We start from the raw sequence: 24,531 nt of genomic DNA on the forward strand, positions 1-24,531 counted from the left end.
AACAGCCCAAACTTAAACAATGAAACTGTCCAAAGCTGTATATATGTCTCATGCTTTGCACACATTTTACTGTTAGGGTGACTATTCTGACAGAGGAAATGAGCACCATATCCAGCGTGCATTGCATGCTCCGAAGGAATGCACGTTTGAATTACTAGCACAGACACGTTTGAGAAATTGGTGGTCCTTCTTATGTTCCCAAAATTCACTTTTTTGTTTTGGTTTCATAATTTGTATTACATATTATAATATCAACAAATGGATAAGCAAACAAACAGTAGTTCATAATAATGAAATATGTCCTATGAACATGATCTCCTGTGCGAGTACATCCTTCTGTGCGCTCCACACACCACCAGATCTCATTGGATCTAGTGCCCGCCATTGTGCTCACCACCTCACATGGGGGCTCAGGGTCCAAATCCTGCCATGTGGGTGGTTCCATCCTCTATGGCGTCCAGAAAACCCATTACAAATCCGATTAAGGAGACCCCAGTGCAGAGTTGACTAGACAAATCTGCATCTATCTTCTAAGTAACCACAAAACCTGCAAGCTCCCTGTGTGCCACCGGCCCTGTAGGCCTGCACACCTGCACGATGGCTGTTTGAGAGCAGAAACACCCTCTGCTTGTGGTGAAGTGTATGGGCTGGCTCGCCGTGGCCTCAGCCCTTTCCTCACCTCTCACAGTCAGGGAGGTGTTATCTATCCCTGCATGAGGCTGCAGCCCTTCCCAAGTTACCAACCCTCACCCCACTGGGCCAGAGCGAGGTGACTGAGCTATCCCATCTAGGCTCCTCCGCCAAAGTTAGCAAACTCACTTGGAGGCTCTGGGTGTAGGCTGACATTCTGGCGGTGATTGTACACTGGCGCTCATGCACTCAGCCAGTGTCGCACCGGGGCATAAAATGGTCTTGACTGTTTGAGTAGTACCCAACGGGGAGGTTTTTGATAAAATGTGATGCAAATTGTGCATTTTAAGGACTATTTATTTCCACACCACTAGTCAAAACTACTAGCTGTATGGTGAAGTAACTCATCAAACTGTGACCCACTTTTACCAAACTAGGAAGTTGGTAGGCAAAGGCCAAATGTTGTAACGACAAACAGCACTGCAGTGGACGTCCCACTAATTCTGCACTGCATCAGGTGCCCCTATAGCACAGGCCTGAACCACTCATCGCAGTCAACTCTTCCAGGCACTGCATGAGAGAGCGTATGGTTTTTATCGTTGTTTGTGCACAGCCGAAAAGTGTGTTGCAGAGTGTGTGTGAACTGTGACATCATGCATACAATGTTTTCTAGGGGGTTCGACCAGTGAACCTTCATACATTTTCTTTTTAATTTCTTCGCAGGATTTCGTGCAACCATGATTGTCTCCTCCGCTGCGCTTCTCGTTCATGGTTGATGCCCGCAGCCCGAGGTCTGAGGTAACTGCTGGTGACGCCATTTTCTGATCACGTGCCTGTGTCACAACAGCTCAAACACAGATTGCGGTGTACACCGGTGAACATTTCTGACCGTAAGCCTTTGCATTTTTCAAACATACCTTGCTTGTTACTAATCACATTACGCTCCCAATTGTTGTCATTTATATTGAATCCTAGCATTACCATGGGTGGGTGTTTTTTCTTTGGAAAGCAAAGCCCAATATTGCCTTTCAAAATTGCGATGTTGCTCTATAATCATCAAGGCAAGCAGCAGAAAAATGTGCTAATTGACAGCATCATGTGTGTGTAGGATCTGACAGTAGACATGGGGAAAATCATTTGCAGAGAAGTTTAAAGTTACGTTTTACATTCCCTTTATATAAGTAGTATTTTTAACTGTATGTGCCCACAACATTGCATCCATGCAATTTAGATCATGCTTGCTAACTTGCATATACGTTAGACCTGGTTATGATATGATGATATGATATGTTGGTGGGGACTACAAGAAGCAGACTATCACATGACACTTGGCAACCATGGAAATAGCAGACAGACTATTTTATCGATACAAGGGTATGTTTTGTCATATGGAAGGTGGGAACTGCATGCCAGAAGACCTACATAGGTATCTTCGAAGATAAGGGATTGAGTGCAGAGCTGGGGGGAGGCGCAAGGTGGTTGGGTTAGAGGGTTAGGATGGGATGCCATTTGAATTTCTTGCAAGAAACCAGATAATAAAACATTTTCCTGTTCATCTACCTAGAACTAAACCTGCTGATTTTTCATCACGTTTATTACCCTCCCGCAGCAAGGATTGGGAATGGGATGCAGCTGAAAGAAAGTGGAGTGGATGCACCAGTAACATGATACACGATTAGTGTTGGTCAAAGAAGTATGTTCAGTGGTGTTCTGTATGCAAATAATAGGGTGATCCCCACTGGTGGTCCTCATGGAGCAACAACAACGAGTACTTCCACTTGCTACAAACCTAAATGTACCCATTAAGTTCCTCTCCCAATGTACTCTAAAATCTAAACATAGGCCCTCATTACAACCTTGGCGGAGGACCATGGTGCTATTAGCACCACGGTCCATGCCGCTAAGGTTGCAATTCCGCCATGGTGGATGGCGGAATTACCGCCCCATTCCAAGGTGAGTGGGGCGGTAATTCCCCATTCACCAATGGCCCCTTCTCCATTCCCATTTTTGCCCCATAGGGCATAATGGGAATGGGGAAAGGCGATAATTACGGCACCGTAAATTACGGTGCTGTAATTATCGCCAAGGTCCCTTTGCGGCATGGCTTTTAACGGCTGCAAAATGCAGCCGTTAAACAGCCATCCCGCAAAGGGAACCTTGTAATCAGACGTTAAGGGTCGTTGCCGTTTACGGCGCCATAAACCCCTTAACGCCTGAGTCGGAATGAGGCCCATAGACTAATTGTGCTTTCCTTTCATTTAATATATCTATTTTGTATCAGGTGCACAAATACTATCTTCTATGACATTGCACGTTCATGATTATTTGACATATAAAGAAAATATCAGTAGAAACCTGAAGAACCACTTGTTCCTTCATGAAGCACAATGGCCCACTGATTAAACTGAAAGTAAAATGCCGATAACACACTGTAACAACCAATACTTAACTATTTCACTCTGGTCATCAATGGTCATGAGATCCGATTGGCGTAAATTACAGTATTCCAGACTGGAATTCCAGGAATTAAATTCTTCAGAAAAGAAATAACACCTTCCCCTTGAGAGCAGCCAGCTGTATGGGCAAATCTCACACGTAGACACTAAATGGAGGAGAAAAGGAGTTAATGCACTATTCCACCACACAGTTGTTTGGTCAACTAATTATAACACATTCTTGTGCTTGGCAGGACCCCTGCATCAGGTGCGTCCTGCGGATTATCGTAGGAAAAAAAACTTAGTTCAGCTTTGTGGCCAATTGGACTATTTTTCAGCTTCCACAGAAGGAAGAGTAGCAAATAACTCAGGTGCTACTCCAAAAAATAATCCTGCATGTTTTAGGTTGTGTTAGATTTTATTCATCCAAAAAAAACAAGTGCCACGATGCTCTGATACAAAGACATCTGGGACTGTGGCATCCCCTTCCTTTATTTAAGGGCTAATGTTGGCATGGATTTTATTCTGTTCCCAGTGCCTCCTATACACCAGTTTGTGAATACCTTATTTCCTCTTTTGACCCCATTTTCGAATATGATATTATACTGTCCATTGCCCATCCCAACCTCCATGCTGCCTCTTTGTATCCACTTCCCACTTCTTTGATTACATCTGTTTTACCTTCTTTTGATTTTTTTTCTGATTACTCTTTCAAATCTTTGCAATCTGGCAGGTTTCCTGATGTCTTTAAAGTTGCTTTTCTTGTTGTTCTGTTAGGAAATAACTCTGAACCTCTATAACATCCTTTCAATCTCTCATCTTCCTTAATTTGTTTAAATTCTTGTAAGAATTGTCCACTTGCAGCCTACTTACTATCTTAAATTGCATATTTTATTCCCTCTTTGGCAATTGGGCTTTCGTTCAGGCTATGCTACTGAGAACGCCCTCTTATCAGTTTCTAACTCTATTCTTTGGGCTTGTCTTCTTAAGTTGTCATTGATTATTATTTTGTTTCATCTCAGTGCCACTTTTGATACTGTGAACCACTCGACGTTGCTTTCTGGAATTCCCCATGGTTCTACTCTGGGTGCCTTTCTTCCTACACTTTGTACTTCATACTTCACCTCTGACTTTGCGGATGTTGAAACATGGCTGTCAGGTCCATTTCTATGCTGATGATGCCCAGATCTTGCTTCCTTTCCCATCCTTTACTGATTCTATTGATCAGAATTTATCTGCATGTCTTTTAGCTGTTAGTTCACAGATGTCATTCTGTTTTCTTTGTCTTAATCCAAAAAGAACAGAGATTATTTGGTGCTGCTTCCCAATCTATTTCATCTCCTTGCTCCTTCTCTTTCCCTCCGCTTCAGCTGACAGCTGGCTACAAGTCTTGTAATTTGGGCTTTATCTTTGACTAATCAATTCCTTTGCAGGCCCAGGTGGGATCTGTAGTTCAGTCCTGTTTATTTTATGATTACAATATTAAGATAATTCACAATTTGCTAACTTTTTTGTCTTCTAAAGTGTTGTTGCAAACTGTTATCTCTATATGTGGGTCTACTTTTTATGCACTCCTCTCGCTTCACTCTGTTTTTTACTCGGCTGTGAGAATTCTTTTTTGTCTAAATTCTTCGTACAGAGTCTCTTCGTATATGGCCTCATTGCACCGGCTTATAATTTCTTCCAGATTTGAGTTTCACTTTCTTAATATTGTTTTCTAATATGTTCCGACTTTGGCTCCTGGTTATCTTTGTGATTTGGGTTCCTCTTTGCTCTGCTTTCCAGTTTGATGTTTTGATTTCTCGAACTCCTTGTACATCTTTTCGATTCTGTTATTTTCAAGTTTTGACTCCCACATTAGGGAACTCTCTTCTTCTGGATATTGGTTCCTCTCTTCCAATTTAATTCAGTTTAAAACGCATCTTAAGCTTCATCTTTTGAAGACTGTCTTCCCTCGTGATTTTGTTCCCTAAGTATTGATTATATTCCATTGTAATAGCAGTTATTTTGTGGTTCATGTCACTGTTGCTTTAATCTTGTAGCCGGGCCACCTCATTTGTACAGCACTTTGGATGAAGGCGCTGGATAAATACTGTATAAGATAAACATACATGTGTTCATGGCTGCCTTTCAGAAAAAAAACATGGTTGGTATTCAGGCACACTGGAGAATTAATTAATTCTCTGAACTACAAGTCAACTTTGTCTCTTGATCTTGAATCTCGAATCACAGCAACAACTGTAGGATATGCTCAACATGATCAATGCAATTGATGATGTTGATAGTAAGCTACTGTGGGTCAATACAAATGGGAACTGCATGGTGATGGGTACAATCCAGTGGCAGCTGAGACCTGAGTTCTTCTTAAGGCTTGCAGGGAAGGGTTAGGGAATTAAGATGTACTTTGTTCCTGCTTTAATCTTTACTTAAAGACATATTTCCATTATAAACCAGAAGCCACACACCTGATACTGGTGTCTTACCATTTGACACGTCGCACAGGTGATCCTTCAATCCCTCTGTTGTCAGCAAGGTATTCTCAAAGACGAAGCCTGACTTGGAGAATGGCAGGGGCTGGCTGCCCGCGGCACCGCACAGAACCACAAAATAACCTTTATAAACTGAAACAAAGAATGTACGACATTGGATCAGATGGTAAGTTTGTCAGTATCTGTACTTGAGTTTATGTTACATTATTCACTTTGCAGAAAATAACATAATTTGGGAGAGAAAAAGGTGAATGACTCCTGGGATAGGTGCTGGCTGTGAGGTCTCTGATCAGCAACGTTAATCTGCAAACACGGCTACCTCGTTTTAAAAATGCTGCCTACAAGAAAACAATAAAGTAATGTTCTTTCATTCTGAAATGATGGGCCCCGATTGGACGGAATTCTGTTCAGGAATATTGCTAGAAGTAATGACTGCTACCTCTGGTTGTATTTTTGAAAATCCGCCCAATTCAGGGATTTCCACGTGCCCAGACATAGCACCTGCTATATTTTTCCAATTTATTTTAAAATGTATTTCCAGCCTCACATTGAAGGAAGAAATGGAGAATGTGCAAATACATGTAGAGTGGTTCATACTACTGCTGTACATGTTCTGACACTTGTGTGCATCACATGGATGGTGGTGAGAATCTGGCTATTAGGGAGGTCCATTGTTTAACCCACTTACAAGGTCACCATTAAAAAAAAGTCTATCCCTGTATAAAAGAGAAGCACTTGTGTTTCACTTTCCAACAAGACAAAGGCCCTCATTATAGGTTTGCCTGTCTGAAAATAAGGTGACAGTAACAACGTTACCGGCACCTTTTCCGGACCGACAAACTACAAGTCTGCTGGTAGGGGCAGTGAACTACCAACAGGCCTGACCTGCCGGTAGTTCAAGCCCCTACCGGCAGATTGTTCACTGAAGCACCGACACCGTCAATAACGATGCCGGTGCTTCAGTGTTCCCATTCCTGTGGCGTCCTATGGGACTCCACGGTAACGGGAACTTACGGTTCCTCCGCTCCCTCTAATATCCCGGTATTACAGGGATATGGAGCGACGGAAATGTTAAGGCAAGGTTGTCGGTAAGCCACAAGTAGCACCAGTGGCCTACCGGCAACCTCGTAATGAGACTCAAAGGGCCTCGTTACAAATTTTGGCGATGCATGAAAAAGTGACAGTAATTCCGGTACCTCCACTTTTCCCACAACGCCAAACTGCAAGTTTAATGGTGGGGTGGCTGGATTTAACGGCAGCTCCAAGCTGCCGGTAATTCTGGCCCCCCATCACCAGAAAATGCTGTTATTACCAGCTCTGGTATTACCGGTGCCAGTAATACCAGCAATCCCCCCTCCATGGAGTCCTATGGACTCCATGGAGGGGGGAATTGCATACACTTACCGGCACTTGGAATATGCCGGTAATTCTGGCATTCCATGTGCCGGTAATGGTGTTACCATTTTAATGAGGCCCATGTATGGGGACTAGTTACTTTTTAACTCCACCTCTGCGGCAGAGGTAAAGATTAGTAGAGTTACATTAATGACAATCTTTCTTGGACTTTGGAGTATGGCCGCAGATAATAGCTATGAATTTCGAATTGAAACTGCTCACACTGGCAAATAAGACTGGTTTTCCTGTTACCTCAAAGCTTGTAACAAGGCCCTGTGTGTTAGCTGTGCAGGACTATGGGCCTCATTACACGGATGGCGGTGAACCATGGCGCTATTAGCGCCATGGTTCATGACGGTAAAATACCGGCATCGCCTTGGTGGAAAGGGGAATTACCGCCCCATTCCAAGATTGGCGGGGTGGTAATTCCCCCTTTCCACCATTGCCCTTCCCCATTCCCATTTTTGCCCCATAGTGCTCTATGGGAATGGGGAAGGCGCTAATTACGGTACCGCAAATTGCGGTACCGTAATTAGCTCCAATGGTCCCTTTGCGGGTTGGTTTTTAACGCCTGCAAAAAGCAGGCGTTAAATTCCCCAACCCGCAAAGGGACCTCGTAGTAAGGCGGTAAGGATTTACCGGTACCAGTAAAATTCTGGTACCGGTAAACCCTTACCGCCTACCGTGTAATGAGGCCCTAATGTGTGTGAAATAATACAATCCCACTCATTACAAGTTTGGTGGTAATTCTGATGGAATTATCACACTCATGGGCCCTCATGGGCCCTCATTCCAACCCAGCCGTCGGCGCCGTTAACCCTTAACGCCTGATTTCCACCTTAACGCCTGCTTTTAGCAGGCGTTAAGTACCAAGGCGCTAAGCGTCCTTGGCGCTAATTATGGCACCGTAATTTACGGTGCCGTAATTAGCGCCTTCCCCACTCCCATTATGCCCTATGGGGCAAAAATGGGAATGGGGAAGGGTAAATGGGGATTGGGGATTTACCACCCACTCACATTGGAATGGGGCGGTAAATCCGCCATCCACCATGGTGTAAACAGAGTTTACACCATGGTGGTAAAGTTGGGAAACTTACCACCTGGGTTGGAATGAGGGCCATTTTCTGTTACTGCCATTAGGTCCCGCAAATTTATTGTGGGATTACAAGTGGGGTAACAGTTGTGAAACTGCCTTTTTGTGGAGTCCACAGGACCTCATGGGGAAATCATCCGATTGTCCATGAACAGTAACTCTGATGTCATTGGCCTGTCGAGACCACATATTGCCCAGCCCACCTCACATGTCCACTACCACACTCCTGTGTATTCACACACTGGATACATAATGGGCCTCATTAGGAGTTTGGAGGTAACCATGGGGCTAATAGCGCCATGGCTGCCTCCAAACCCTTACCGACTCTGCCCTGGTGAATGGAGCTATTACCGCCCCATTCCAAGGTTGGCGGGGCGGTGATTCCCCATTCACCAGGGCCCTTCGCCATTCCCATTTGAGCCCCCATAGGGCTCAATAGGAATGGGGAAGGTGCTAATAACGGTACCGCAAATTGCGGTACCGTTATTAGCTCCAAATTCCCTTTGCGGGTCCTGTCCTTAATGCCTGGTAAAACCAGGTGTTAAGGGAGGACCCGCAAAGGGAACTCGTAGTAGGGCGGTAAGGGATTACCGGTACCGGTGCCATTACCGGTACCAGTAATCCCTTACCGCCCGAGTCGTAATGAGGCCCAATATTTCTCAGAGACAGGTGGGGCTCATTAAGTGTTTGCCAGTAAATCCTGTTGGACACGTGCAAGAGGTCATACCGCTACCGGCACCTGATCTACCAGAATCACCGGCAGATTACCAGTGCCAGCAATGGTAGGTTAATTCCCATTCCATGGAGTCCACAGAACTCCATGGGGGATTGCCGGTATTACCTGCACCGGTAATAGCGGTGTTGGTAATACTGGCTGTTGTTTACTGGTGGGGTGCCTGACTTACCTCAATCTCTGAAGGTAAATCAAGCCACCACACCAGCAAACTTGCATTTTGCCAGTCCGGAAACCTGTCGGTAAACAGAATTACTGGCACGCTAGTTCCAGACTGGCAAATATATAATGAGGCCCAGAGGCTGAAAGCAAGCAAGAGTGGGACAGACTTTGACAATGTGAACAACTAACCATGTTGCCTGTTGAGAATAGGTCAACATTGGATATGGAGGCTTGCTAAAATACCATTGCTTTGGAAGGTCCACTTCCCTGCTCCCCTGGTTGACCAACTCCCCTCTTGTTAAACGGGATACCATATTGTGCCTCCTTTATCGTATATGTTTGCCTAAGCCCAGTCGCTCTGCGAAGAAATCCGCGTTGCGAAGTTCTGACCTTAGATCGACTTAGCCGCCATTTTAGGTTCATCCACTATTTTGATTTCCATCTCAAAGTCACTCTGTATTCTAAAATGGTGGACAGTGTTCTCCTGCTCATAACCTAGCCACCCTGACCTTCACATAGGTTAATGTCTAAACTGCCCGGAGGCTAAATGTTTGGGTCGTGTAATGAGACCATGTCCTATGTTTGACCAATAGCTCAAAGGATTACCCACACCAACAAGTCCGATCTGCGGACATACATCAAATAACAATGTTGTTTAAATACTAAATGTGAACACTTGTTGAACTGCATTGTATGTGATATGTACTAAGGCTTAATGTTAAATTCAAAGATACACTGTTGCCATTGTGACTTGTTGTTGTATAAACTAAGAAGTAATCCATATGCATATGGTTGGACTAACTAGAAGTGAACTCGGCACGAACCCTAGACTGAGAATAATTAACGTACAGAGTGGCTGGACATTACGATTGAAAACTGTATAAAATATGCAAATATTTACACGTCCAGTACCTCTCACTTCTCACACCGAAAGGGCTGGTATTCGCGGTGACGTACTGAGGGCCAGATAGCTATCTGATACTTTGTTTCTTTGTAAACTGTACAGTTTATAGAATAAAGATCTGTGAATCTTTATAAGCCTGTGTTTGGTGTATTTCCTTTTGGGTACTCAGCCTCGATATTTCTCTTTGCTTTTACACTCTAACACCTCCCACTGACTTAAACTACACACACATACACACCCCTAAATGCCACACTAATGCTGATATATTAGCACAAAGACACAAATAGACCCATGAAAAACATCTGACATCATCCCTATCAATCACACAGACCTAAGCAGCCAACAACATCCACAAAGCAGGATACTATTAGATACATACAAGACCACTGACAATACTCATTGAGGACAGTGTTCAGTCCACAAAAGAATAGTATCCAGCAACAGCACTGCCTAGTCAAGTCAAGATCCATATCATTTGAGGCTATACAATCCTCTGTGTACAAATGCTGCATATGTTCAGCAAAGGACACTACCAGAGACACTCAAAGACAACCCACACTGACTCACAGGATCTGCAGGATTGTCCTCAAATGGTACTAATCCAACATTCCAAATCTCCATCTGTTGTTACAAATGGATTACTCCAGATCACCAACTGCACCCATCACCTGTATAGTCTCTTCTATGTGAATGCAATATGCTCATGGAACGGGTTGGAAACCTCCTCTCTCCATACAGCATCCACATCCACCAATATGCAGATGACACGCAGATATACCTCAATACATCTTTCACTGAACACTTCCACAGGCCGAACCTTTGACTCATATTCATCCATTGTGGATGTCCATTGATTACTGAAGCTGAACCCCTCCAAGCACAATTACCACAGCTCCCTGCTATGAACATTGAGGGTTTCACTACCCAGCTGTCCACCTGTGCAAAGTCCTTATGCTTTGCTATTGAAACACACATCTTCTTCACACAGCAAATAGCAAGCAAGACACAAAAGGCTTGGTATCAACTGTAGAACCATCGGGAAAAAAAGCACTCCAGGCCACAAAACAATGTAAAGTCTGCTGGACAAGCCATGTTCCTCTCCCAACTGGCTGGCAGCAGAGCCCTTTTGTAAGCCCTTCTGGTGACTACCCTGACACCCCTGAGATGTGTCTTGCATGCCGCTGCCCCATACAAGGCCCCGACACTGCAGGAGCAGCGGGCCTGCCCAGGAATCCATCCGGAATCAGATGCCGAATTCCGGTAAGCGCTACCACATTGCGCATTTTTTGTGCTCGAATTTCAGAATTCATTGCACAATCTCATACAAGTACACCTTGATACCCCACTAAGAGGCCAAGTAGCCCTGCACTAGCTCTGCACTGAGAAGTGCACTTTTCTGCCCTAATCACAGCTTCTGGTACACGAGGTACCCCTTTCAAAGATGGCCGCCGCACTCTAGGCAAATTCAAGTGGTGCCTTACCAGGCACACAGCAGCACTCCTGACCCTGCCTGATTGGCCAGCTGTACTACATCTCCAGCCATTGGACGCCGGCAGGCGAATACGGCCCTCTCTGACCAAGGCCTTCGAGACTAAGGCTGGAGCCTGTTCTCTGCCTGTTACCTGCCGATCCTGCCACCTGCCAGTCCCCTGGCCTCCCAACACCAGCCTCCCAAGGTAACATCCACCCGCGACACCTATGTCCTTCAGGGTGACTTGAGCGCTCCATGCCTAAATGCAAGGCAAAATCCTCTCAAAGTCACACGCCTACTTAAACCCTCCTTCATCGTGTCGGACCACACTCTATTTTTACTGGCTCACAGCCCATTAACAACATTTCGAATCTAGATGCTATGACAAGATCCTACGCCAAACTACTTTATGACTCTCTGATTTATATATATATAAAACTCTCTGCCTTTGCTCTGCTGATCTGCCCATTCGCTTTTCTGAATTTAGTGGTTAATAAAACTGCACTTTGCCTCATTGATGCTCTGTTAGCCTAATGCAATTCTAGTTACCACTTCTAACTGCATTGTGATCATTTGCCTTTGTTCTGCTGATCTGCTCACCAAATACCCCTAGATCTGTTGACCTGTAGCCCAATGTGTCCTTGTGCAACATATCACCATAGCCTCTAAATTCAATGCTGTACTTAATCTCCAAACGCATGTCACGCTTATTCTAAGTGCTATTCGGAATGTGGGTGCTAGGCTAAATCTAGGTGTTATTTTGAACTAAGTGTTACCCTGAACCTAGATGTTATTCCCAATCCAGGCGCTATCCCGAATCTTTGTGCCACTCTGAACTCATACGCTACTCCGATCTACTGCTGTGCTAATTTCAAATGCTTGCTATTTTTGATCCTAATTGCTAATCTGCACATCTGCGCCACTCTAAATCTAGGGGCCACTTTGCATGCCTGTATCTGACGATTTTCTGGCAATTTTCATATAACCTATACCTGTCATTTTAGTGTGTTCTGGGACAGACAATCCTAGGTGCATTTAAGGACAGTCTACTTGCTAGCCATTGTGCCTTAATCTATTGTGTCACTGTGCCTGACCATTACCCCGCTACTCCGACTACTTGCCTCCCCGCCCATCCCGACCCAGGCGGCTCCCAATCCACCGCAACCCACTCTATTGCCATCTAGTCGACCTCACCACACCATATCCAGGTCGCACACTGACCACCCATGGCAAACCTCCTCTTAACCACTCTCACCCTAACGGCCACACTCGCCTTGCTCTAGCACAACAACATCACCTGCCACAAACCTCGACCACAATCACACCCAACCCAACATCCTCCATATACACCTCGACTATGGGTTTCTTCGAGACCCAACACACTGACCAGCCTAACGGCACCCTCAGCCCCATAGAATGGATCCGCCGATTTGCTGCTCCACCCTCTCCCTGGAACCCATGCACATTGAAAGACAGAAACCTGAGACTCGGCTCTCGGTTCATAACCCCTACAACACTCACCAAAAAACACTCCCCTCTTCCCGCGCACAATCAAGCTAACGACGCCCAATTCTTGAACATCATCCAAACAGCCCCCCTGAGCACATCCAAACAGCCGCTGATCAAGGGCGCCCTCATCAATGCCCGCTCCCTGGTCGCCCATGCGCTAGATATCGCAGACTTCATCTCTGCTAACAACCTGCACTTCCTGGCTATCACTGAAACCTGGCTGCACCAAGCAGCAGGCCCAGCGCTTTTCCTCGCCATCCCAGAAGGCTACTCAATACTGAGGAAAGACCGGGACATAGGCAAAGGAGGAAGAGTAGACTTCATCGCCAAAACATCCCTTGGCCTCAGATTAACCCCACCGCCTAGCTTCCTGTCTGCAGAACTTCTTGCAGCCAAGCTTCAACTCTCAGCTACTCAAACCGTACTATTACACCTCCTCTACAGACCCCCAGGCCCCATCACCACATTCGAGGAAGAGATATCTGACCTCCTGACCACCAACACCAAAACAGGATCGCAAATCATCCTCCTTGGCGACCGCAACCTCGGCCTCAGTGACCCAAACGATGCCAATGCACTCTCCCTGGAAAGCACCATCTCCCAACTAGGGTTTAAGCTCAGAATCACAGACCCCACCCACAACAAAGGCAGGACCCTGGACTGGCTAGCGGATCTCAACTGCTCTACGACCATCACAAAAAACGAGCAAACTGCATGGTCTGACCACCACGCCATCTCCTTCTCCATCCAAGGGAAACCACAACCAAACACTCCGACCCCCATCATCCCCCAAGCCCTCAGCAGAAATAACTGCAACATTACCTTACAAAACCTCAGCCCACTCTTAGACAACATCCTTACCCCCACAAACTATGTCAACCTAGATGCGGAGAAACTTGCTGACCTATACAACAAAACACTAGAATCAGAAGTTGACACCATCGCCCCACTCAAACTCACCAAAGCCAAACCGGCAGCCCACATGAACAAATGGTTCACACCAGAGCTAAAAATCCTCCGAAACTCCAAACGAGCCGCAGAAGCCACCTGGAGAAAAACGCCCAACCCCTCCAACAAAACACAACTCTCAATAGCAGCCACCACCTACAAAACTGCCACCCTCAAGGTCAAAAAAGAGACACATGACTACAGAATTGAGAGCGCCAAATCCAAAACAAAAGAGCTTTTCAATATCCTCAGAGAACTCGAATCCCCCCCCACACTGGCAGAAACCTGCGTGAAAGATGCAGACTGGTGTGAGAGGATGCAAAAAGCACTAGCAGACAAAATCACCATGTTACAATCCAAAATCAAACAGAAAAAGCTTAACCTAACCAAAAAAACAAACCATCTACCGTCCACTACTCCCAAAACACTTACCTGCCCCCCCTTCTCCTTCTCACCAGTATCCACTAAAGAAGTAGAAAGCATCATTAAGGGCCTCAAACCCTCTAGATGCCAAGGGGACTCATGCCCAGCTCCCATCATCCAGGAAGGCGCCAACATGCTGGCCCCCTTCATAACAGCCCTTATCAACGCATCCTTCAAATCAAGCTCAGTGCCTAGCACCCTCAAGGAGGCCTGGGTCATGCCACTGCTAAAAAAACCTAGTCTAGACCCCAATAACCCAACCAACTACAGGCCAATCACCACCGTTCCCTACATCCTAAAGATCTTAGACAGAGTGGCCTACCTGCAAATACAGAAGCACCTGGAAGACAATAACCTCCTGGGTCTCAGACAATCTGGTTTCAGGCCAAGGCACGGAACAGAGTCAGCCCTACTGGACCTAAAAATCCAGATGGACGAGGCAAAGGACAAGGGTAATCTAGCCATTCTCTTGTTACTAGATCTATCAGCAGCCTTCGACCTTGTCGACCATCAGATCCTCACGGAACATCTGATGACGTCAGCGGCCTTCTCTAATCAGGCGGCTGCCTGGATCCAGTCCTTCCTAACCAACCGAACCACCCGGGTCTTCTCCCCGGGGGCCTCAGCACTCCCTGTCCCCATCACATGCAGCGTCCTTCAAGGCTTGTGCATCTCGCCGACCCTATACAATATCTTCACTAAGCTATTGTTTGACCGCCTAGACAACCTGGGTGTCACATACACAAACTATGCTGACGACACCCAGGTTCTCATCACCCTATCAGAGTATTATGATGAGGACTCTACCAGAATCAACAATCTATACTTGGAGATCCAAGCCTGGATGGCAGAGCACGGGCTATGCCTCAACGATGAGAAAACTGAGCTCCTTCTTGTCGGCTCCCAACCACGGCTAAACAAACTAGACCCCCGTTACGCGTCCATCAACATAGACGGTAACCAAATCACAGTTGCCAAAGAAATTAAAACCCTTGGGGTTTATCTAGGCTCCACTCTCTCGCTCAAAAGACAGGTAAATGCCACAGCCTCATCCACAGCTTACACAAATAAGCTTATCAACACCTGCAAACCCTTCCTCTCTGCCTCCAGCTGCATTACGCTAGCCAGAGCACTAGTGCTCTCAAATATTGACTACTGCAATACACTCTTTCTCGGCACGTCAGAACGCAATCTGAACAAACTACAGGTGCTTCAAAATAATGCCCTCAGAGCCTCCCTCAGTATCCCACGACACGCCCACATCTCCAGCATCAGGCAAGATGCTCACTGGCTTCCGGTACGAGACAGAATCACCCTCAGATCCCTCGTCATTGTCCATAAATGCCGCTCAAATGATGCACCCAAATACAAGTTCCACAACTACACAACTACACCTCAACTAGACCAACCAGAACGCCATACTCACACTGCCTCTCCGTTCCCAAATTTGCCCTAAAAAAAGCCGGCGGCGCCAGCTTCCCGGTCCTAGCTGCCAAACTATGGAACGCTATGCCGCTAATCCTCAGAACAGAACCCTCCTTTTGGACTTTTAGAGCCAAAACTAAAACTTGACTTTCCAACAGAAACTCTGCCTAATGTACTTCCTCTCCGCATGTCCCTGTCGACCAGCCTGTAACCTGGTCTTCCATAACCTGGTCTTCCACACTTATTGTTGTTATTTCACAGTCTTGTATTATTGTTTATTGTATATTCCTGACATGTTGTAACTGCATCTAAGTCTCCAGCGCCCAGTTACCCCAGGGTTCGGCGCGCGGTATAAATAAAGAAACTAAACTAACTAAACTTATTCATCAAAGGACTTCGCAAATGAGATCACAATAAACCTCACTCTCATGGAACTGCAATGGCTCCCACTGCAAGCATGTATCATGTGGAAATTCTGCTGCATCATCCACAAGGCGGTCCCCATGAAGTCAGTAAGCTACCTCATTGACAAATTCAGCATCTCTGGAGGCCTACAATACACCAGAAGTGAAGACATTAACAAACTTCTTCTCATCCAGTGCATGAAGGAAATAACCAGAAGACAGCCCTTCTCTACCTATGCCCAAAGACTCTGAAACCTCTCCCCATCACCATCAGACTCAACCCCTCACTATTACAGTCCAGAAAGAAGCTGATGACCCTCCTCTTCAATGCAATGCTCCTCCCTAACACCTATGGCAACACACCCTCCACTGACCACCCTACCTGAGACTGTGTGAGCATCTCGCCCCTATCTCTTCTCCTGGTTGGCAGTACATCCCTCGATGACAACAGACTGACCTTCCCCTCCCCGGTCAGCTCCCTGCTAATGTACGTCTCTGCTACCTTCAATGTGTATTTCTCACTATGGTTGCAAAGTGCTCCATAGCTTCCCTAAAGAAAAATGGCTTCCCTAAAGCAAATATAGGTCTCATATACATAGCAATCTACTGTGTTACTACAAGAAGCCACACAGCTGCCCCATAACACCTATCTAGAGAAAAAAACACGTTGACCTCCTCCATCCTCCCTTCCCCTGTAAAGGGCACCACAATTCACTTCTCAGCTTACTGGATTGTGTACATGCATCAGGCTGCTTCCCTTACATGTCTTCTGAGAGTATTGTGTGTTGCATGCTCATGCATCATCCAGTGCCTACTTGCCATGACATATGTGAGTATATGGCATGAAAGCATGATATCACAAAAGTGAACGTAAAATACCAGCTGCAAAATAATCTAGTATTACAACAACGTGCACCAACAAAAGTAACACAGACACATCAGGAGGAGACACACTGCAAACAACAGGTACCCAATAACACAACTCCCATGAACATTGGAATCAATACACATAAACACACTTATGCTGTAGGACAATACCCTTTGTTGGTGGCATTGACCATCACACAAATTAAACATTTATAACACATATTTCCACACTCTTATGAGTGCCACATCAGTCCACTCTTTGTAATTTAATGTCAACTGCTAGCCAAATGCAGGACAGTGTACAATTTGTGGGATGTATTGACCCACTCTGCTATACTATGCGGCTGCACTCTGCTATCTATGGTGCAAAAACAGTAAAATGGCGGCAAAACCCTTGTGCATGCCAAAACCTCCAAAACCGTGTTTTTTTCAACACACAAAAAGATGGCTGTACAACCTGCCACCAATGGTGCATGTGTGGTGGAACAGAGCACACGCTGCAGAAAAAGTGCCAATGGGCTCCATGACAAGCAAAGTGCAGAGGGAGAAGCAGCGCTTTGCAAATGAAACTCCAAAATGTACCGGTAAATGACATTTATCTTGCTGCTGAAACTTCAAAATGCTTGTGCATAACACTTTCCAACACTCAAAATCTTGCTTGGTGCTAAAATCATTTAATCTAATGAAGCATTGTGAATTTATAAGGTCCTGAAATGTTAAGAGCAAAACACCTTCTCAGCAAAACTGGATTGCCTGTGAATGACAACTCCTGTCAAAAACTTTGTGAAGCCGCACTGGGCTACCTGTGAGTGACAGCCCCCGTCAAATGGGCTCTCCTGATTAAACTTTAAAGTTGTCTAATCTAAAGGTCTGCCCGATTAGCAAATATAAAAATACTGTTGCTGAAAGGAACACCGATCTCAGTTGTTTTGACCACACAGGTTTAAGGCTAGAATGTAAATGATACATGTTATCTGATGCAACAAGTTTGTTTTATGCTGGATTTCAGGTCAAGAAATTAAGAATTAACCTAGGCTGGCTGGGCCTGCAATGGGTTGACAACCCGGTTTCCTCCCAAGGGGAGGGCATGATAATTGTGGGGTATGCCCGACTTGCGTCTGCGGCCAGGGACTGGACAGTGGCAGATTCTCCAGGCCAGGAAATGGACGTGTGAAGAGGTCATAAACTAGGCTTGCAGAAGGAAATCCCAAAGGTGGGGGCTGCTCCTTGCCTCCAGAGACTGACAAAAGGCTGACCATTTGCTGCTAAAGAATATGTAATGAACCTGTTTTAGAGATTTATAACTCGCTATCAGAAGCGGTGAAAAATATAAAACGGGCAGATTTGAGAATCTAATTTTTGGCCCTACATTTGAAAAGTTGGTGGGACTGTGTAGCATGTTCTGAACAGGAATGGCAAAATATGTGGTTTTATGGGAGCTGTATTTATGCTAGAATTGTTAAACTTTGCACACACATTCCTATGGTAAACGCGCATATCTGTGGAAAGTCGGAGAAATTTGTAAAATGTTTTCATGGCAAAATGAACAAAATGCTGCAAAAAGGCGAAACAAGATCTCACAGCTGTGGGATTTTGATGAACAGATGTTCCATCAAATATGTAATCCTTGTATGTGATTTTTGTAGATGTTACAAATGCATAAATATGTATTTAGGACAACATTTGATTTTGATACTAGTGGCTAGGGGAGGTTTCTAAGTCTTGTAAAAATCATGTCTTTGATCCAATTACCCGGATGCAAGGCGAAGACGAGGCTCTGATCCAATCCCATGTCACAGGGGCAGGTTTAGTTAAGCCGGCCCATACACCCATTTGGTGATGTCATTTTACAGGATAAATAGGGACATATGACAACACATGGACACACTCTCTTCTGATTCCAGCGTAGCTCTTTGATCCAGCATTCAACATCCAGCCTTCAACATCCTTCTAGATCCAGATGCCAATCACCAGGCCAAGCAGTAGCTGAACCATCTTCAGCTAGGCTTCAATCCTCAACTAATCCCCACAACCCAGTGAAGTGATGTGGTGGGGGAAGCATCCTGAAACTATCTGGCTTGCTACCATAAATGCTTGTCTGATGAACTTGCCATCCCGCTGATTGGAAATATCCAGAAACAAGAAGGGCAGATCCTGTGTAGTTCCAGCGACCGGCCTAGCTGATCCTGTCCCGCCTAATGTGCTGTCCTTCCCTGATAGACCCGATCCAATTGACCAGACCCGTGACAGTCCAAAAATCTTAAATCCCATTAGATTGTGAGTATTAACAGGACGCTAGAAAACTATTGTATACCTTACCTTATCTTGTTCCAACCTAATCTCTGAACTACCCTTACTTTCATAACCAGTAACAGTGTCAAAATCTTTGGCGCTATCCTATCCTGTCTATTTGCTAAAGCGTTGTTTTCATAGTCAGTTTATTTGTGTAATTCTTATCCATAAATCCCACTTCAAATGTTTGGACTGGTTCCGCCGGGGAAGGCGCTGAAGTCATGAATCAGATTCAGGGCTTACTTCGTCCCAACCTGGTTGTCTAGTCTGGATGCTCTAGTCTAGAGTAAAAGCATAATCCATGTTTTCTGGTTTTAAACTGAAGTTCTTGTCCAAATTTACATCTTTATTTTCAAAAAACACCTCTCACTAAAACCTCTATAACTCCCTCAGTTTTAAAGATAGAAACTAAATTTCAACTCTCACTGATACCTAACGTCATTTGGTATCTCCACAACTAATAATAGCATTGCGGAACAGTGTATATGGCCCATTATTCTTCAATATCGCATTGTAAAATTTGCCGCAAATTTGCAATTTCAGCCAAAGTACACATGTCTTTTGCCAATTTTCAATTTGCTTTTTCCATCCCATCATGGTCTGAAGTGTATATGGTGGTTCATATTATAGCACATGCATGTTAGGACCTGATTTGTGTTGCTTTCTTTAGAATTTGTCTCCATTTTAGCAGTTGACACTTTTTGCAGTATTTCACCAAGCCATTTTCACTGGTCATTTCCAAGTGTCATTTGCCAAAATCAGGTTTTCTCTCTTGTGTGGGAGGGAGGATTGCCTATAACTCTAGACATTGTATTTCATTCCTGAAAACCTGCTGATTACTCACATTGGTGAGTCTCACATTGGTCTCCATTTTAGCAGTTGACACTTTTTGCAGTATTTCACCAAGCCATTTTCACTGGTCATTTCCAAGTGTCATTTGCCAAAATCAGGTTTTCTCTCTTGTGTGGGAGGGAGGATTGCCTATAACTCTAGACATTGTATTTCATTCCTGAAAACCTGCTGATTACTCACATTGGTGCAGGATTGCTCATTTGTATGTAAACAAAACTTTGCAGGGGGAACATTAACCTAAACGTTATCTGTGAGCAAAACAAACTGTTCTTTTTCCCAGTATTTATATTTTTCCTCCTCATAAGTGAATTCAATTGAGTTGCTTATTTCTGAATTGTATTGTCAACCTTTGGGTGATTGCTGCCCCATATATATCTATATTAAACTTATGTGTGATTTGAATATTGAAATAAATAAATAATAATTACCTTTGCAAACTAGCCTGATTCCTGGTTCAGTGTGACCTGGGGGGTATTTTGAAAAGGGTGTGATATGAGTGGTATGTCATTCAGAATATTGAACTTATAGACAAAAATAAATAAGACAAAGGGGGGTCTGGGAATCTCTCTACCAGCACGAACACAGCCCAATGACCTGTTCTTGGGTGAATAACCCCTGGGAGAGACTCTACCAAGTCTTTAGCTCACTGTCCCTTTCACAGAGAAGAAATTTCCCTGCATATCTGCCTTTGTCCTGCCCAGGGGCAGTCCAGCGCCAAAATGCTAGGCAATTCTCCTCTGAACAAGAGTACCATCAGTAACATCATACACGTGTTTCAGCCTTGTTGGGCATCATCAGTGAGGTGAAACTGTTGCCTCTCTAAGAACAGTGAGCAAGGGGTCCACGTCTGGATCGCCCTGTTAATTTAGGGTGAAACCCAAAGTTAATTTATTCAAAACAAAGGGGGGTCTGGGAATCTCTCTACCAGCACGAACACAGCCCAATGACCTGTTCTTGGGTGAATAACCCCTGGGAGAGACTCTACCAAGTCATTATCTCACTGTCCCTTTCACAGAGAAGAAATGTCCCCGCATATCAGCCTTTGTCCTGCCCAGCGGGCTGTGTTCGTGCTGGTAGAGAGTTTCCCAGACCCCCCCTGTTTTGCATACCAAGTAACTTTAGGTCTCACCCTAAGTTACCAGGGGACTCCAGACGTGGAACCCTTGCTCACGGCTCTTAGAGAGACACAGCTTCACCTCACTGATGATGCCCAACAAGGTTGAAATACGTGTCTGGGGTTGCTGTGGTACTCTTGTTCAGAGGAGAATTGCCTAGCATTTTGGTGCTGGACTGCCCCTGGGCAGGACAAAGACTGATATGTGGGGATATTTCTTCTCTGTGAAAGGGACAGTGAGCTAAAGACTCCCTAGAACAAGCCAATGGGCTGTGTTCGTGCTGGTAGAGAGTTTCCCAGACCCCCCCTGTTTTGCAAAAATAAATAAGGGTTTCATTGGTGCACGCCATGCTGGGCGAGACCTGGGTGTGTGCCTGATTGAAATTCCTTACAGCTTTTACCTTCATGTACATATTTTGTGTCGTAAATCCCTCACCACCAAACACTGCACCTCCTTAATGATACTAAGAAGGATGGTGTCCAACAGAGGAATGGGGAGCAGGAGTGGATTCAGAGGGCTGTTGGTGTTTCCTCTGGGTGGGTACCAAATGTGGAATAGGGTCTAATGTGAGAGTGATTTGATTAGAATACCTACATGATTGTGTCTCACAAACAATACATATAATACTCATTGTTGGTTAACCCAATGTTTACCTGGTTGCGTGAGCCTGTTGCAAGCAAAATCACAACGTCAGTTGATGACACGGAACGTAAAAAAGAATTAAAACCCAGCTGATGCTTCTGCACAGTAGAACATCCCGCTGCACTGCTTGGCTAAAGGATACAATGGCTCACTCATTAAATAAAAAAAATCCACATTGGACAAAAATAAAAATTGTACATCCAATAGATCCCCAGAATAATTGGGGGTTGAAGAAGGGGACAGTTCCACAAAATAAAAATAAAAAGTATGATATGTAGTGGATGGGTTTGCATATGAACATGTTTCACTGTGATCCCCATCCTGTGGAGGATCCTGCAATGGGGGACCCAGACCAAGCACGGTTAATGCCTTGCCCTCAATTGACCAGTGCCACTCGGGACAGTGAGATATTCATCGGTCCTTCAAACGCATCCATGTCCTGATGCAAATAGTCGCAAGAGGACATGTCACCATGCATGCTGCCCCTTGAAGCAATCATCTGCATGTTCATGCCTTCCTCAAGGCGGACATTACTTAGCAGAGGGCGTCCCATGAGGCCAACATCTCCTTATCCACAGATTGCCTAAGGGGTAATACCTCCCCATAAAAGGCAACCTGTGAGGCATTCATTTCCTCCCAAATGGCCTGCCTCAATAGCTGCATGTCTTCTCTCTTCTCTATTCTCCTCTCTCAAAAGGCATATTCCAGCCTTTAGTTTGGCATTTGAAGAAATCGCATCATTGGCCCTAGATAACCGTTTCAGGGCCTTAGTCTATTTGTTGCTTGCTTGCAGCACCTCATCCTCCCACTCCAAGTGTGCAGTAGATAAATGACGCCCAGATGTTCAACACATGTCCAACCCATGTGGTAGGTCAAATGCCGGTGCAGTCTCAGGGAGCACACAGTGGGTGCCATTCCACAATCACCCACTGGCCCCACCCACTGCTGTGGCCTCCAAGATGAGAGATGGCAAACATGGAGACTAGAAGGCTGGCAATGCTGCAGTGGTCCCAGCTGACAAGGACAAGGTCTTGTGGCGGGTTAGAAGAAGGATACAAACTCTTGCATGACATGATGTTCACCATTTTATTAAAGTAACTTAAAAGGCCAACATTTCCCTATCACTTTGGGTTGTCCCTGCCTACGTTACTAACTAAGGTGCATGTTCGTCAGTTGTAAATGTCCATAACTACCCTATCTGACCCTACCACTTATGCAAACTAAATTAAATCAGAAGAATGTCTCCCTTCCCCTTAAGGTACTCCTGGTACCATTATATATGTGTTCCTTGTTAGTAGTTGGTTCACAAATCGTAAAAGTATTCTTCTTCTGGTAGGTTTTCTTCCTGGACAGATATATGTGCCCTTAGGTTGGGCTACTTCTCTTAATATATATTGCAATTGTCTATCTCTCGCAGACTTTGGTTCACACTTGGTTCTCTCCTTCTCTTTATACATTTCTTGTGTAACATTAATAGTTACTTCCCCCTTTTCCCAGGTTATTTAATCATATTGCTTATCTTTAGCCTTGTTTAGCTTTTCAATGGATCCTTTACTAGTATTACTATAATTCCAGTTCATTCGTTTTCAAATACACTCTATTTCATATTCATCAATGGGACAAGTTGTTCATGTGGTATAATGATTCCTTGGGTGCCTCTACCATGCTTCCTTGTTCGTGGTTTCACTGCCACCTCTCGGCAGGCTACTGTCCAGCTGGTTTCTCTCTTGGCTTCTCAATGTCGCGGTCGTCCCACACTGCTTTCTATGGCAAGTTCCAAACTTGTGGGCTTCCAGATTTCAGTCGTCCCCAGGTATGACATAGCAGAGGCGTTCCTCAAGTCTACGTACCTGCTTGTTTCGCTCTGATTCTCTATGGCTGCTCACGGAGGACTCCTTAATCAACCTCCTCATCTCAGTAGATTGGTCACTTTCATTTAAAGGGATATGCTAGTCTCCCATCGGTTAGGTGCTTCTTCATCCCAGACTAGATACTATATATATTCTGGTTCTTTTGAGCATCCCATGTAGGCTACAATATGTCCAGCCTGAGGGAGGTCCTTATCAGAACAGGAGTCCTTGTTCCCATAGGGGGAGTGTCTCCCTGTGAGGTCCCACTGGCTCTATCCCTGGGGAGGGTATTGTGGAGTGGGTTCCCCTCACTATCCCCGCGGGAGGGGGGTTCCCCTTTGTGGAGAAGGGACAAATTCCCTCAATTTGTCACAGTCTCCTGGCTCTCCTCCTAAAATGTTGCAGCTTCAAGCACCATCTCCAGCTGAAGAGTCTTCAGGCCTGCTGATGATTGCCTGTAAGCAGAGCAGATTCTTACCAGCCACAGCTGCCCAGTTTGCGCTGGTGGAGGTCAGGTCTGTCCTTCAACTACTGCCTCATTACCAGCAAGACGACAGACAACAACAATCAGATGCCTACACAGTCTTGCGTTCATGAAACAATTTCAATTCATACACCCACATTGGGCCTGCTGCACAGGGAGTGTCTGCTGTACCATGTGCTAACCATATGCACATTATCAGTCACTCTGCTTCTCTTGTTTGGAGAAAACAGTCATGAGTGGGAAAAAGGCATATCACAAGGAACAAGCCATCACGCCTCCACCTTGTTCACAGAACTCCAAGTAATGGAAAAGCGAAGTCTACATTACAGGAGGAATGAGGGCAGGAAGAGGAGTATCAAGACAAACCATCCGTTCACATATGGACACATATCATGTGGTGAAACCAAC

General features: G+C 45.1%; 1 protein-coding gene across 1 annotated transcript in view; it reads right to left on the bottom strand.

Annotated features, from left to right (window-relative positions):
* The window catches only part of LOC138579505 (killer cell lectin-like receptor subfamily F member 1), a 216,911-nt gene that overhangs the window by 90,442 nt on the left and 101,938 nt on the right, over positions 1 to 24,531 (bottom strand). The window contains exons 4-5 of the mRNA XM_069649827.1: positions 5,549 to 5,686; positions 3,081 to 3,232 (exon numbers count right to left, since the gene is read on the bottom strand). Coding sequence (XP_069505928.1) covers positions 3,081 to 3,232; positions 5,549 to 5,686 — 290 coding nt within the window. The remainder of the gene's footprint in view (positions 1 to 3,080; positions 3,233 to 5,548; positions 5,687 to 24,531) is intronic.

Source organism: Ambystoma mexicanum, chromosome 3p (assembly GCF_040938575.1).
Source record: "Ambystoma mexicanum isolate Mex_15411 chromosome 3p, UKY_AmexF1_1, whole genome shotgun sequence".
In the NCBI taxonomy this organism is placed as follows: domain Eukaryota; kingdom Metazoa; phylum Chordata; class Amphibia; order Caudata; family Ambystomatidae; genus Ambystoma; species Ambystoma mexicanum.